This window comes from Podarcis muralis, chromosome 4 (genome assembly GCF_964188315.1).
Source record: "Podarcis muralis chromosome 4, rPodMur119.hap1.1, whole genome shotgun sequence".
In the NCBI taxonomy this organism is placed as follows: domain Eukaryota; kingdom Metazoa; phylum Chordata; class Lepidosauria; order Squamata; family Lacertidae; genus Podarcis; species Podarcis muralis.
In genome coordinates this window covers 25,844,317-25,859,184 of record NC_135658.1, presented here as the reverse complement: position 1 = coordinate 25,859,184, position 14,868 = coordinate 25,844,317, and the positions used below count along the sequence as shown (strand labels likewise).

The window sequence follows — 14,868 nt, the reverse complement described above, 5'->3', positions numbered from 1 at the left end:
GCTGATACTTGAGGCTTAGAAATATTTCTATCTCTGTGTATATCTAAGTATGACCTATGTAATCAACAATACAGGTTGTTGTTGCATATAAATTTCAGTATTAACGTGTATTAATTGTGTTTCTTAGGCCTTTGAAAGTGTTTATTTAGAAATATTTATGGGCACTAATTCTGGCATTTGACCAACAACCTTAGGGAAATGTGCAATAGAGTTATTAAGGGACTCTCTTATAAACCAGAGTGTTAAAGATAGTGCCTTGTATCTAGCACTAGTGACTACAAGGCTTGTGGCACCTTAAAGACTTAATACATTTATTGTGGTATAAACTTTTGTGAACAGAACGATACGTAAAAGGATCCTATAACCATGCAGGCATATATCACCCCTGAGTACTAACAATTTACCAATTCATTTATTTTCCTGCTATTCATTCAGAAGACGAACCAAAGTGACAGACAATACAACAATAAAATCTAAAAAACAATCCTAAGAATCTGATGTAGTAGACCTCAACATTTACAGACCCAAATCCACATTTACAGACCCAGATCCACCACGCATGTACCCAGGGACCAATTTCTTCATTTTGTTATGGTATATTTGTAGAGCCCACCTTAGATCATGCCAGGACCCAGTAGTGAGTTCTGACCAATCAGCTGCCGATGCATGTATCTGATAAAGTGGTCTCTACAAAACATACGCCACAATAAATGTATTGATCTTCAAGGTGCCAAATACCTTAAATACCTTCGTTCTTTTTGCTACAGCAAGCTAACATGACTACCTGTCTCTGGAGTTAGTACTAGGTGACATGTTGGAGAAAGGACCAGTAACATATGTGAAATTTGACTCACTGTTGACTTCTGGTCCAGTTGTGTTCATATACCACTGTGGGCTTAGCTGTGTCCTGATTCAGCTTTTCAAACTCTTTATCACTAACCGACACTTGGGATAGCTTGCAGAAGTATGCCAAAAGCTTCGTTCATCCCATGGCACAATCAGAAGTGGACAGGAATTCAGTGTGGGCTGCTTTTTCATGCACAGGCTGAGACATGAATTAGCTCTTAGGTTATTTCTCCCCATATATGGCTGCAATTATATCTCTGCATACCAGCTAAGAATGTTACACACTAATCAAAGTGACATTGACCTAGCTAAATTTGAATACTGTAACATTTTTAGAGGTTGCACAAGTCCCACATCTGCCTCTATCTTGGAAAAAAGCAACATCTAAATTTGCCCTTTCTTTGTGGAAAATGAATAGGTAGTTCATGACTACCACAGTATACATGTGTATTTTGATCCATCTTTTAAAGCTGGAAACTTAATACTTCTCTTAAAAGATGGTCTGTAAATAATTGGGTTGTGACTCTAACAAGGAGCCTGTTTTGCTGTACTGACTTTGGTTCAAGTTATACAAAATATAATTTGTAAATGAATGAAGTTTGAACAGAATTAACTGAAATTTCATTTTCTAACATTCTGGAAGATTTAAAAAGAATGTACCCTATTTTTATTTTTCAAGTGTTCTGACATACAGTGGTACCCCGCAAGACGAATGCCTCGCAAGACGGAAAACCCGCAAGACGAAAGGGTTTTCTGTTTTGGAGGCGCTTCGCAAGACGAATTTCCCTATGGGCTTGCATCGCAAGACGAAAGCCCATAGGGAAATGCTGGCGGTCGGGAGCAAAGACTTTCGCCCACAGCCGGCCTTCAGAAGAGGACCTATTCTGAAGGCCGGCGGGGGGCAAAAGTCTTTGCTCCCCCCCGCCTGCCTTCCCCCCGCCTGCCGGGGGCGATCTTAAAATGCTGGCGGGCGGGAGCGAAGCGTTCGCTGCCGACCCCCAGCATTTTAAAATCTCCAAGGGACAGCAGAGAAGTCTCTGTCCCGGGGAGATTTTAAAATGCTGGGGGTCGGGAGCGAAGCGTTAGCTGCCGACCCCCAGCATTTTAAAATCTCCCCCTGTCCCGGGGAGGTTTTAAAATGCTGGGGGTCGGGAGTGAAGCGCTGCCGACCCCCAGCATTTTAAAATCTCCCCGTGTCCCGGGAAGGTTTTAAAATGCTGGGGGTCGGGAGCGAAGCGCTGCCGACCCCCAGCATTTTAAAATCTCCCCGTGTCCCGGGGAGGTTTTAAAATGCTGGGGGTCGGGAGCGAAGCGCTGCCGACCCCCTGCATTTTAAAATCCCCCCGTGTCCCGGGAAGGTTTTAAAATGCTGGGGGTCGGGAGCGAAGCGCTGCCGACCCCCAGCATTTTAAAATCTCCCCGTGTCCCGGGAAGGTTTTAAAATGCTGGGGGTCGGGAGCGAAGCGCTGCCGACCCCCAGCATTTTAAAATCTCCCCGTGTCCCGGGGAGGTTTTAAAATGCTGGGGGTCGGGAGCGAAGCGCTGCCGACCCCCTGCATTTTAAAATCCCCCCGTGTCCCGGGAAGGTTTTAAAATGCTGGGGGTCGGGAGCGAAGCGCTGCCGACCCCCTGCATTTTAAAATCTCCCCGTGTCCCGGGAAGGTTTTAAAATGCTGGGGGTCGGCAGCGCTTCGCTCCCGACCCCCAGCATTTTAAAACGCTGTTCCGAAGGGGGGGGGGACACCTGCCCCAGCCGCGCCACTTCGGAAAGCTGTTCCGAAGTGGGGAGGGGGGGCGGGGACACCTGCCCCAGCCGCGCCACTTCGGAAAGCTGTTCCGAAGTGGGGAGGGGGGGCGGGGACATCTGCCCCAGCCGCCCCACTTCGGAAAGCTGTTCCGAAGCGGGGAGGGGGGGCGGGGACATCTGCCCCAGCCGCCCCACTTCGGAAAGCTGTTCCGAAGCGGGGAGGGGGGGCGGGGACATCTGCCCCAGCCGCCCCACTTCGGAAAGCTGTTCCGAAGCGGGGAGGGGGGGCGGGGACATCTGCCCCAGCCGCCCCACTTCGGAAAGCTGTTCCGAAGCGGGGAGGGGGGCGGGGACATCTGCCCCAGCCGCCCCACTTCGGAAAGCTGTTCCGAAGCGGGGAGGGGGGGCGGGGACATCTGCTCCAGCCGCCCCACTTCGGAAAGCTGTTCCGAAGCGGGGAGGGGGGGCGGGGACATCTGCCCCAGCCGCCCCACTTCGGAAAGCTGTTCCGAAGCGGGGAGGGGGGGCGGGGACATCTGCCCCAGCCGCCCCACTTCGGAAAGCTGTTCCGAAGCGGGGAGGGGGGGCGGGGACATCTGCCCCAGCCGCCCCACTTCGGAAAGCTGTTCCGAAGCGGGGAGGGGGGGCGGGGACATCTGCCCCAGCCGCCCCACTTCGGAAAGCTGTTCCGAAGCGGGGAGGGGGGGCGGGGACATCTGCCCCAGCCGCCCCACTTCGGAAAGCTGTTCCGAAGCGGGGAGGGGGGGCGGGGACATCTGCCCCAGCCGCCCCACTTCGGAAAGCTGTTCCGAAGCGGGGAGGGGGGGCGGGGACATCTGCCCCAGCCGCCCCACTTCGGAAAGCTGTTCCGAAGTGGGGAGGGGGGGCGGGGACATCTGCCCCAGCCGCCCCACTTCGGAAAGCTGTTCCGAAGTGGGGAGGGGGGGCGGGGACATCTGCCCCAGCCGCCCCACTTCGGAAAGCTGTTCCGAAGCGGGGAGGGGGGGCGGGGACATCTGCCCCAGCCGCCCCACTTCGGAAAGCTGTTCCGAAGCGGGGAGGGGGGGCGGGGACATCTGCCCCAGCCGCCCCACTTCGGAAAGCTGTTCCGAAGCGGGGAGGGGGGGCGGGGACATCTGCCCCAGCCGCCCCACTTCGGAAAGCTGTTCCGAAGCGGGGAGGGGGGGCGGGGACATCTGCCCCAGCCGCCCCACTTTGGAAAGCTGTTCCGAAGTGGGGAGGGGGGGCGGGGACATCTGCCCCAGCCGCCCCACTTCGGAAAGCTGTTCCGAAGTGGGGAGGGGGGGCGGGGACATCTGCCCCAGCCGCCCCACTTTGGAAAGCTGTTCCGAAGCGGGGCGGGGGCGGGAACACCTTCTGAAGGCGGGCGGGGGGCGAAAGTCTTTGTCCCCCCTGCCTGCCTTCCCAGGGGCTTTTAAATCGCCTCGGACAGCGGAGAAGTCCTCCGCTGTCCCGGGGTTTTTTAAAATGCTGGGGGTGGGAAGAAAAGCCCTTGTTCCCCCCCCCCCCCAGCCTTCAGAAGAGGTCCGGGGACAGACTGTCCCCGGACCTGGTCTGAAGGCGGTTTCCCTAGGAACGCATTAATTGATTTTCAATGCATTCCTATGGGAAACCGTGCATCGCAAGACGAAAAAACCGCAAGACGAAGAGACTTGCGGAACGAATTAATTTCGTCTTGCGAGGCACCACTGTACAGACATTTCCATTTCCTTTTAGAACACCTGCTGGGAAGCTCTTTAGCAGTGGGAAAATGAAACATTCACATAAAGATACAGCCTTCTCACTAATTTAAACCACGCTAGAGAGCTGTATTGTTTCTTTTGTGAAAATGAATGGGTTTCTAACAGACATCTTATATATGCGGAGAGCTTCAGATGTGCCATTAGCCTTCAAATATTCTAAAAATAAAAAAATTGTCTTGTTCTTCCTTCATGAAAAAAAGTTTTGCTTTGGAAGGGCCTTTGCATGGCATCCAGAAATTTTCACTTTGGCATTTATTAATTCTCTTGTGATGGGTCTTTGGCTTCATACTTTACAATAACTCATCACCAGATTGTCATGAAAAGATTACCAGAAATGGAGCCTTCTTACTATGGATGTGCCGGGAATGTTGTTTTACTGTTTTTTGTTTTTTTGTTTAATAAGCTTTCCAGCAAGGCGAGATATTTGCTTTCCTCCCTAATCCAGATTTTCTGCAGTGTATTTAAGGGGGGAATTCTGCACACTTGCGATTTCTCCTCCACATAGGATGCTATCCAGAGTTACTGTTCCTGACAGCATAGTCTATTCTGAGTCTGACTCTGGGCTTATCCACACTTAACTTTCTCTGCTCTTTCCAGGCATGGACTGTGATTTAAAGCTCTATATCTGAGCACTCCCCCCCCTCCCCAGAGCTTTTCCTGCAAAAAAAGCCCACTCTTTAAAGCTCAATAGGAGCAAACACCAATCTGTGGTAAACCCGAATTGACATTTGCTACGAATCAGCTTTAAAGAGCAGGTTTTTGCAGGTCATGGTAAAATAAATCAGAGCATTAAAGCATGGACCCTCATGCCTGGAAAGACTGGAGCAAAAGGTAAGTGTGGAGAAGCCCTCTTATGTAGGTTTTACCCATATTTTGTTCTCATTGGATAGCATTCAGCAAGTCTGCCAGTTTACTGGCACTTTTAAAACTTAATTGTCTTGTAAAATTCTACTTTGCTGAATTTCTGGAGACAAATTCAAAGGTACTGGACCACTTTAAAGGTAGGTATAGTCTTATTATTACTGATGCTAAGAAGAGGGATCAATTCTCAAGGCTTGGATTTTGTTCAGCACAAATGTATTAATTACTTAAAGAAGAGTTGAAGTGAAACACTTGGTAATATCGTTAAGTATAAACAAATTCACAACAAGCAATAAATTAGCTTTTTCTTGAAAGTAAGACCTGCTGAAAACTGGTATTAGTTTGCTTTTTTAATTGAACTGTTAGATAAGGGAATTGAAAGAGATTTCTATGAATCACTATATACGATGCATTTAAACAACAATAATAAAACACAGCAATCAAAGAATTGCTTGAGGGAGATTTTTGTTAAGATGATATTTTTATTTAAGAGAAATCAGGAGGCAACACACAAGCTCCAGCAGAGTGTCAGAAAACCCAAAGCAAAGCCCTTGTTGACCTTTATTTTATTTGCTTGGGAATTTGATGCAGGGAAAGCTCTGTTCTATAAGAATCCTTGTTTCGCACTAGAGGGTCAATTAAGGTTTCCAGAGAGGCAGCATTTAAGTTTTGATAACTAGTATAGCCTTCTGAGAAGGAATATGTGCTTGAAAGGCTGTGAAAATGTGAAGAAGAGAGTAGCAAATCGAGTTTAGTGTGAAGGTTTTTAATGCAAAGTGTGACTGGGAACAAACACTTTAGAAAGTGCAATCAAGTAAGGGGGAAAGGCAAAGAACAGTATTTGTTTTATTATATCATATTATATAATATAAGAAAATAATCAAAGTGCTTACATTAAACACTTAGAGAATCAGTTGCATGGAATGTGTTACTTAAAAGTGCATTTATAAACCTAATCAGTACTTTTTAATATAGGGAGAAAGATAGAAGGGCCAATAATAAAAACTCAGAGACCTTTTTCCTTTCAACTTCGCTAAACCTCTATAGGCAGCTTGTTCAAGTTTCACCATCACCTGCAGGTGGGGAAAGAGCTTTTTCAGCCTTAGCTCTGAGAGCTACCGTAGTTAACTGAGTCAGCCAGCCATTCTGTCCTCTGTAATATGCAATTTCATCCCATTCACACACACCCCTGGTTTTTTGTTCTTCCCAACAACTAGTTAGTATTCTATGCCTCCTGAGCATGCTCAGCACACATTGGGCTGTAAACCCCTTAGGGTTTATTTCCCCTAAAATGGGTTGTCGTTTTTTGCTGGGGGGGAGAGAAGGCATTGCTTCTGTAAACCTCGTGGTTTCCCCAAAGCCTGCTGAGACAGATTATGATGATGATATTAATCTTATTTTTACCCCACCCATCTGACTGCCCCAGCCACTGCTTTGCATAAGCAACAACACTCACCTCCAAACATCAGAAATAGAAGGAATGATGGACGTTTACATTTACATGGAACCCTAATGTTGATTTACTGCAGTATAGTGCTGAGAACACTTTTCTTTTGCCTGTGTAAACTACTTCATTTCTAAACAGTGTTTTCTGCACAGCTTGGTTGGACTTCCAGGTAGATTTCTTTGGTAACAAGCTTTCTTTGTTTTCCTTTTTTTTTTAGCCAGTTGCACGCCCTCCGGTACCAGCGCATCAGGTTCCTCCTTATAAAGCTGTCTCAGCCCGATTCCGCCCCTTTACCTTTTCTCAAAGTACACCCATCGGTCTGGATAGAGTTGGATGTAAGCGGCAAATGAGAGCATCCAATGGTGAGTTTCACAGGAGGCCAATGGAAAACAAACTTACAAGTTATTCAATTGTTGCTCTAATCAGTGGTGGCACCCAGATTGCTGAACTCTCTCCCAAAGAAGGCCTGCCCAGCCCCATCTACTCTGGCAGATTAGCCTTTCATTTGGATTTATGTTTGCTTTATATTACCTGATTTATGGTTCTTAAAATTTGGGTCATTTGTATCCTGTACGGTTATACTTTTTCATGGTTTATGGCATGGGTAGGCAAACTAAGGGCTGGATTGGGCCCAATCGCCTTCTAAATCCGGCCTGCGGACGGTCCAGGAATCAGTGTGTTTTTACATGAGTAGAATGAGTCCTTTTATTTAAAATGCATCTCTGGGTTATTTATTTATTTTGTTTAAAAAAAAAGCCAGGCAGCGTCCGTGGGTCTCAAACCACTGGAAGCAATTAGGGGATCTAAGCAATGCTTTGGTTGATGGAACCGCTGGGCTGAGCTGGCTTGCGTCTCTGGGTTATTTGTGGGGCCTGCCTGGTGTTTTTACATGAGTAGAATGTGTGCTTTTATTTAAAATGCATCTCTGGGTTATTTGTGGGGCATAGGAATTTGTTCATTTTTCCGCTTCAAAATATAGTCTGCCCCCTCCCCAAAGGTCTGAGGGACAGTGGACCGGCCCCCTGCTGAAAAAGTTTGCTGATCCCTGGTTTATGGTGTTGGTTTCGGTGTATTTTGGTTAAAATAATACAGGCATACCTCAGAGATACTTCAGGTTCAGTTCCAGACCACCGCAGTAAAGCCAATATCTCAATAAAGCAAGTTTAACTTATCCCACAGGGTTGTTGTGAAGGTTAAAAATGAGAAAACCATTACAGCAGTTGTTACACTGAAATTCATCATTTCCCCCCATGCAAAACCCTAATATCATCACTGTGAGGCTTATAATGGGGTTTGCCACTTCCCACAGAAAAAGACCATTGTTGTTTTCACACACAGATTTAAAACCCACCATTGCCCAACAGTGAGGATGAGGTGTGTAATGTCTTGGATGTCAGGTCTTGTTCCTTAAGGACTTGAATAAAGTCATGCTTTTGTTTGGCAAATTGATCTGGAGTCTTGTGCATGGCTTAAATCCCACCAATGCAATGAGATTTAAGAGGCCCAGCTTTGTGCAGAATTACGTCTTGGTTTTCAGATGTTTGAATGGGATGGTCCCTTAATGTATCAGTCTGTGAATGAAGCAGGCATATGCTTTTTGGATAAGGATGGCTTTCCTAACCTAGTACAGTGGTACCTCGGTTGTCAAATGTAATCTGTTCTGGAAGACTGTTTGACTTCCGAAACATTCAACAACTGAGGCGCAAAGGGAGGCCTGCAAAGTCAATGGAGAAAATTGGGGGGGGGGCCCACAGCGGAAACTGTTCAACTTCTGAGGCGTGTTCAAAAAACAGAAGCATTTACTTCTGGGTTTTTGGCATTCGAAAACCGGAATGTTCAGCTTCCGAGATGCTCAGAAACCGAGGTACCACTGTATTGTATTCCACTTGCTTTTGGACCACATTACCCATCATCCTTGCCTGGTTGGGACCAATGAATATTCAGAGTCTGATAGTATCAGGAGGGCACAGGGTTGCGGATGGCTGCTTTAGAGGGCATTTAGACAAACTCATGGAGGAGAAGCTTCTCAACAGCCATGATAGTTAAGTGAAACATATTTCAGTAGCAGTATCCCTCTGAATACCAGATTCTTGGGACGCAAGCAGCTTGAAGAGGGCTGTTTCCTCTGTTCCCTGCTTCCTAGAGGCATTTGACTGGCCACTGTTGGGATCAGGATACTGGGTGAATTCTCAGTCTGGTCCAGCAGGGCTCTTTCTATGTCTGCTGATACAGAAGGACAGATGACGATATCTTCATGACTGGGCAGCCACTTTCGAATGACAGAGAAATGCAGATTCTTATCAGCAAGAAGGGTAGAGACTTTCATTTAATGCCTGGGTTCTTGTTTTCCATTACAGCCAGCGGCTTTCAGGAAGCCACGTGACTTCTGTGGCTGTTTGGTGCTGTTTGTGTGCAGCAGGGGCCTCCAGGGTCTGGGTCTTTTGAGCTGGTCATAGTGTAAGGATGTGGGGGCTGGAAATGTCTCAGCTAAAAGACCGACATAACTGAGCTGCATTGTCTCTGAAAAAGAAACAAGACCAGAGTTTTGCCAGTCATAGAAATGCGTCAGGCTGGTGTTGAATGCGCTTTATGGATGAGTGGAACGCTCTTTCAGTACCAGATATTACCGTATATACTCGGATATAAGCCGACTTTTTCAGCATATTTTTTATGCTGAAAAAGCCTGCCTCGGCTTATACTCGAGTGAGGCGGGCGGCTGCAGAGGGACGAGTGGCAAGAAAGGAGCCCTCTGCCGCTACCCGCATCTCCCAAGGGCAGGCACAGGAGCCGCAGCTGGGAGAGGCGCTGCTCTGCACTGTGCCTCTCTCAGCCGGGCTCCTATGCCTGCTCTTGCGAGCGGCAGAGGCGGCGGTGGCGGAGGGACGAGTGGCTGCTCCTTCCTCCTCCACCGCCTTTGCCACTGTCAGTGGCAGCGGAGGAGGAACGAGCAACCCAAAAGGAGCCCTTTCAGGCTGCTCCTTCCTCCGCCTTTGTCCCTGTCGGCGGCGGAGGAGGAGCGAGCAGCCCGAAAGCAGCCCTTTGGGGCTGCTTGTTCTTTCCCCTCCACTGCTGCCACCCCCAGGTTTGTGGTGTGGTGAACCGGCTTATACTCGAGTCAATAAGTTTTCCCAATTTTTTGTCCTAAAATTAGGTGCCTTGACTTATATTTGGGTTGGTTTATACTCGAGTATATACGGTATTTATTTTTTAATAGGCAATCCCAAATGCAGAAAGATAAAAAGGGCAAGCCACACTTATTAGGAATATAGGAAGCTGACTGAGTCAGCCCATTGGTCCATCTAGTTCAGTATTGTCTGCACTGACTGGTAGCAGCACTCCAGAATTTCAAACAGGAGTTTCTCCCAACCCCCTGGAGATTGGACCTGGGACCTTCTGCATGCAAAGCAGATGCTCTTCTACTGATCTAGGACTCATCTTCTTTTTAAATGCTTTTTATTGGATTTTAATATATACTCGCAAACATCAATAGTTGGAGAAAGTAGCAACAAATGCACCATCATCTATAAATCATACAATTGACCATTACATAAACAGAGAATTTATATGTGTACCAGTGCACTATTATAAAACCGTCAGCTTTAACTAAGTTCCCTTATTGCGTTAGGGAAGGGATCAGCAAGACTATATACAAGTCTTATTGTATTAACGAAATCCATTTATATGCAGGAGGTGGGGTTTGACCATGTTCTGTCTTGTTTACATGCATAATAAAGTTAAGCCACACTGAGATGAACTTGTTCTTTTTACTCTGACCTCAAGAAACCCATAATATATACATTAATTTCTCTAAAAAGCCTGTTTCTTATAATCTTATTGTACCAATATATGATATCTGCACCAGCAAGGTCCCTCCAGAAACAGGTAATCATAATCATAATCATAATAAAGAAGAAGAAGAAGAAGAAGAAGAAGAAGAAGAAGAAGAAGAAGAAGCCACTCTGGGCGGCTCCCAACAGAATATTATTATTAATAATAAAAGCAATAAAAGATCAAACATTAAAAACTTCCCTAAACAGGGCTGCCTTCAGATATCTTCTAAAAGTCAGATAGTTGTTTATTTTCTTGACATCTGATGGGAGGGCATTCCACAGGGAGGGTGCCACTACCAAGAAGGCCCTCTACTATAGCAGCCGTAGCTGCCATACATATATGAACTAGCAGTTCTTTATTATGAAAGTTCATGTCTGCATCCTCAAACATGTTCAGAAGGGCAAGTTGGGGGGAGGGTACATCATAGTTGCCTGTAATTGCATTGATTTCTTGGAAAACAGGACGAACGATGGCTCTTCTTCATTCTGAGGTTTTTATGCCAGATGGGCACAGTACAAGCACTGGAAAGATACAAGTCCAGACCCTGCATGTTGCACTGGTGTTGCTATTCCCCATGCTGAGGAACAGCTCTTTACAGAAATGTGCCACGTTCTGATGCGTTGAGGTCTGATTGACTCAGCTGTGTGAAAGCTGACATTTCAGCTCTGGGGGTGGTATAGAGTCCTATCTCTCTCCCCGCCACCCCATGTCTCGTATGCCACAGAACAGCTACGCTGTAGCTAAGATGTAAGTCAACAGGATGCAGAAATAGTTCCTGTGCTTGCTGGTGTATGCAGATGTAACATTTTCAAAGTGGTTGCGGTGGTTTTGTTACAGCCCTACTTGTCCACAGCATATGCACGTTTCCCACCTGCCCTCCTGTAGTCTGTGCTTAAATTGGTTTCGTAGGCTTTTGGCACCCCTCAAGCTGGAATTGAGAAAACCTCAGCTCCTCCTTTCAGAAGAACCAGCAAGGCTCATTTAGCAGTTCAGTTCTTGTGGTTGCTTCTTGGAGCCATACAACTCTCTTTACCCCACCCCTCTCCCAAGAGCAGTTATGTAACTGATTTAAGGGGAAAGTTATTTAATAAGATGAATGATGAACGTTATCTGAAGTAAGCCAAGGTGGAAAGAGACCTACTTCTTACTCCCTAAGGGTGCTTGCCTGGTGCTTACTTACATGATTTTGGTGCAAACACTTTCCACCCAACATTTTAAACTCCCGTGATGCTGTCATTTAGCTCCTGAATTTTTCTTAGCTCCAACTATATCATATGCTGCTGTGTTAGCTGCTACTTTATATGCTTCCATTTTGTTCTGTTTAATTATTCTTTTTCTGACATTTCCATCGAGCTGTCTATTTTAGTGTGGCTTATTAGGCACCTTCATTGTACTGCTTTGGACAACTACTAAAAGTTTAAGCAAGCCTATTCAGACATGTCATTAAGTATATTTAACTGTTGATTTGTGTGTGTGTGAGAGAGAGAGAGAGAGAATGACTGCTCTTTTAAATATATGTTTTTATCACTATCTTTAATGAATATTTTATACTATTTTATCTAAACAGCATAGGTTTTTTTTTAAAAAAAGTGGTATATAAATCTTGTTAAATAAAGAAAAATAAAATGTCCTGACTACACTATTATCAGAGAATCTGTCTATAATCTGGGTGGGTGAAAGCTGCCTCCCAATTGGTGTCTCTCTCTATTGTGGGGTAGCTATGCTTGCAGCATCCGGTCTTAGCTCATGTTGGATTATAGCTCTAGCTCCTGGGCCTGGCTCTGACTAGACCTACCTGGAGACTAACCAGGAGACCTACTCGGGAGGTGCTTTCTCCCTGGTACATTTCTAGCTGCTGTACTTAGGCCGCAGTATAAGGAAGCAACCTTGAATATTGAAACAGTGGATCAGAAAAGGGAGCAGGAGAGTAAGCAGAAAATGGTTGAGAACAAAGCTGGAGAGGGTTTGGCCTGTGGGGTCAGCTGATAGTATTTAGGCCGGCTGGCACTGCAGATTTGATGACACCCTTGACCCACAGCACTTGTCAGGCATCCCAAGAAAGCAAGAGGAAAGGGAGCCTGGTTCTTGATGGCCAGCCTTGAGAGAGAGCATGCACACAGAGCAAGCACAGTGCCATATAACCATCTACAGGGAATACCTGCGAATTTAGCATTTGCCATTTACATTCTGCCATAATGTTCTGGCTGCACGATTTGCACCAAGCGATGCATTTTATTTTATTTATTTTTACATGTTTGGGGGGGGGGGAGAAGACTCCAGCAATTTGCAAAGGAAGCTTGGAGTTTAAAAAACAAACGAAACAGCAGGAGGGATATATTTGAATGCACAGCAGAAGCCTAATTGAGAATAACAAGAATAAACCTGCACTCTAGGCACTTAAGTCCTGAGCTGGCTGTGCCTGCAGTATGTGCATGAGAGCTGCGTGTCCGCTGGGGCAGGTGTTTCTTTTTTATAACTTCCTCCCTACGGGTACCCCATGATGCCAACAAACTCACAGCTACACTGAGCAGGGAGTGAGCTGTCAGTTTCCAAGTAGCTCTCTGTCCTGAACTGCAGAAACAGAAGCTCAAAGCGATGAATAAGCTGTTTCTGCATTTCCAGTCGATGGCAGCCTCTCCCTGGTCCTCCGTGATTTTTTTTTAAAGGACTAAGCCCTACATATTAAAAACGAAGCTGTGCATTGTGTATGGTCTTTTTTTTTTGGATGGCAGGATGGTAGCCAGAGGGGAAATGGCCCGGTTTTGGAGCCTGGAAAGCCTTCAGATAGGTATGTTTGAGTAGGAGATAAGCTCCATTTATTTCCTATGGCATTTTATGTTTTAAACTGTTATAATCATGGGGCTTGACTTGGTTTTAAAATAATGCTTATACTAGCAAGACTAGCAGTTGGACCAGCACAGGAAGAATAAGATTAAGTACTACATCGACTTTTGGATTTCTGACATTCCATTAGAGAGATAAGAATTGCTCATTCATGTCTGCATTGCTTACTCCAGGCAGTAAACAATAGAGAAATGGCTACAAAGAACAAGAGATGAAAAACTAGCTATACAGAATCCAAGCTTACATATTGCAAAGGAAGACTTGGTTGTTTTTAATAGGTGCTTCCTCTTAAAATATCTGCATATAAGTATTCACAGTTTACCGTGGCTTTAAAAAAGAAAGAGGGTGGGGGGATGAAGCTTTCCAAATGCAGCCTTAGGCTGTGTGTTCTTTACAGATATTTATGAGAGTGGTTTTCCAGTGTGCCTGCATTGTAAAAATGTGCATTCTTGTATAAGTTGTTCAACTTTCGTTTATGTTTGCAATACTGTATTTTGGGAATATTTCCTAAAAGGGAAATTTAGCAATGCTGTTATGGTATAGTTGGAGATTTAGATAGTGCATTTTAAATAAAGTTTGAAATTAAGAAATAGTGTTGATCATAATAGCAGACTTGCCTTCATAAGCAATGAGGTCTAGAAGGTAAATCAGCTGATCTCCCTTAAAAAAGAAAAAGAAAAGAAAAGGCATTTTTCAAGTTCTAAAACCAGGACGTGGATAATATGGGTGCATAGAACACCCTTTTTTCTAATGCTGTGTCATCATGAGAACCTAGTGGCCAACTTTTTGGCATACCCATATAACTGCCACTCTAACATAGTCAGTACTAAGCTCTTCTTTGGTTTGGTGTGGTTTTGCCTCTACACCAGCCTTTGCCAGCCTCCAGATGTTGTGGACTACAACTCCCATTAGCCCCAGAACAGCCAGTGGTCAGGGACAGTGGAAGTTGTAGTCCAAGCATATGGAGGACACTGCTTGGTAAAGGCTGTTCTTAGACTATTGAGTCTGAGAGCCAGCAACCGTATAGTTATAGCACAGCAGGTAATACAGGCCTGGCTCTCAGGCCCTCTGCTCCTGGCCTTAGCTTTCCTTGAAGTCAGCTACCTGTGCTTCTTGTGGTACCTGTGCTACAGGTTGTATCCATCCATGATCTAGCAAGTCAGATTGTACTCAGTCATTACACAGTTGTCTGTTAGGATTTGCACAATTGCATGCTAGTAGAAGGCAAGAACTCTTCTTATTGGGATTACCAAAATCCTATATACAGTGGTACCTCGGGTTACAAACACTTTGGGTTGCATGTTTTCAGGTTGCAGACCGCGGGAAACCCGGAAGTACCGGAAAGGGTTACCTCTGGGTTTTGCTGCTTGCGCATGCGCAGAAGCATCAAATCGTGTCACGCGCGTGCGCAGACGCAGCACTGCGGGTTGCGGACGTGCCTCTGTCTTGGATTACATCTGCAACCCGAGGTTCCACTGTAGTATGATAATGTGATTTTAAAAGTCACATTCCTCCATCCCTTGAGGAAA

The 14,868-nt window shown here is 45.9% G+C and overlaps 1 protein-coding gene across 16 annotated transcripts in view; it reads left to right on the top strand.

Moving 5' to 3' along the window:
* SPATA13 (spermatogenesis associated 13) overlaps positions 1-14,868 on the top strand; it is a 161,031-nt gene that overhangs the window by 125,149 nt on the left and 21,014 nt on the right. For 15 of the 16 annotated variants that reach the window (XR_013392535.1, XM_077927083.1, XM_077927078.1 and 12 more), the window contains one exon: positions 6,882-7,026. Coding sequence is in view for 15 of the 16 variants with exons in the window: in XM_077927083.1 (XP_077783209.1) it covers positions 6,882-7,026 (145 nt within the window). In the remaining variant the exon portion in view is untranslated. Of the gene's footprint in view, positions 1-6,881; positions 7,027-13,213; positions 13,284-14,868 lie in introns of those variants that run through there. The other variant, XM_077927088.1, reaches the window with a different exon arrangement.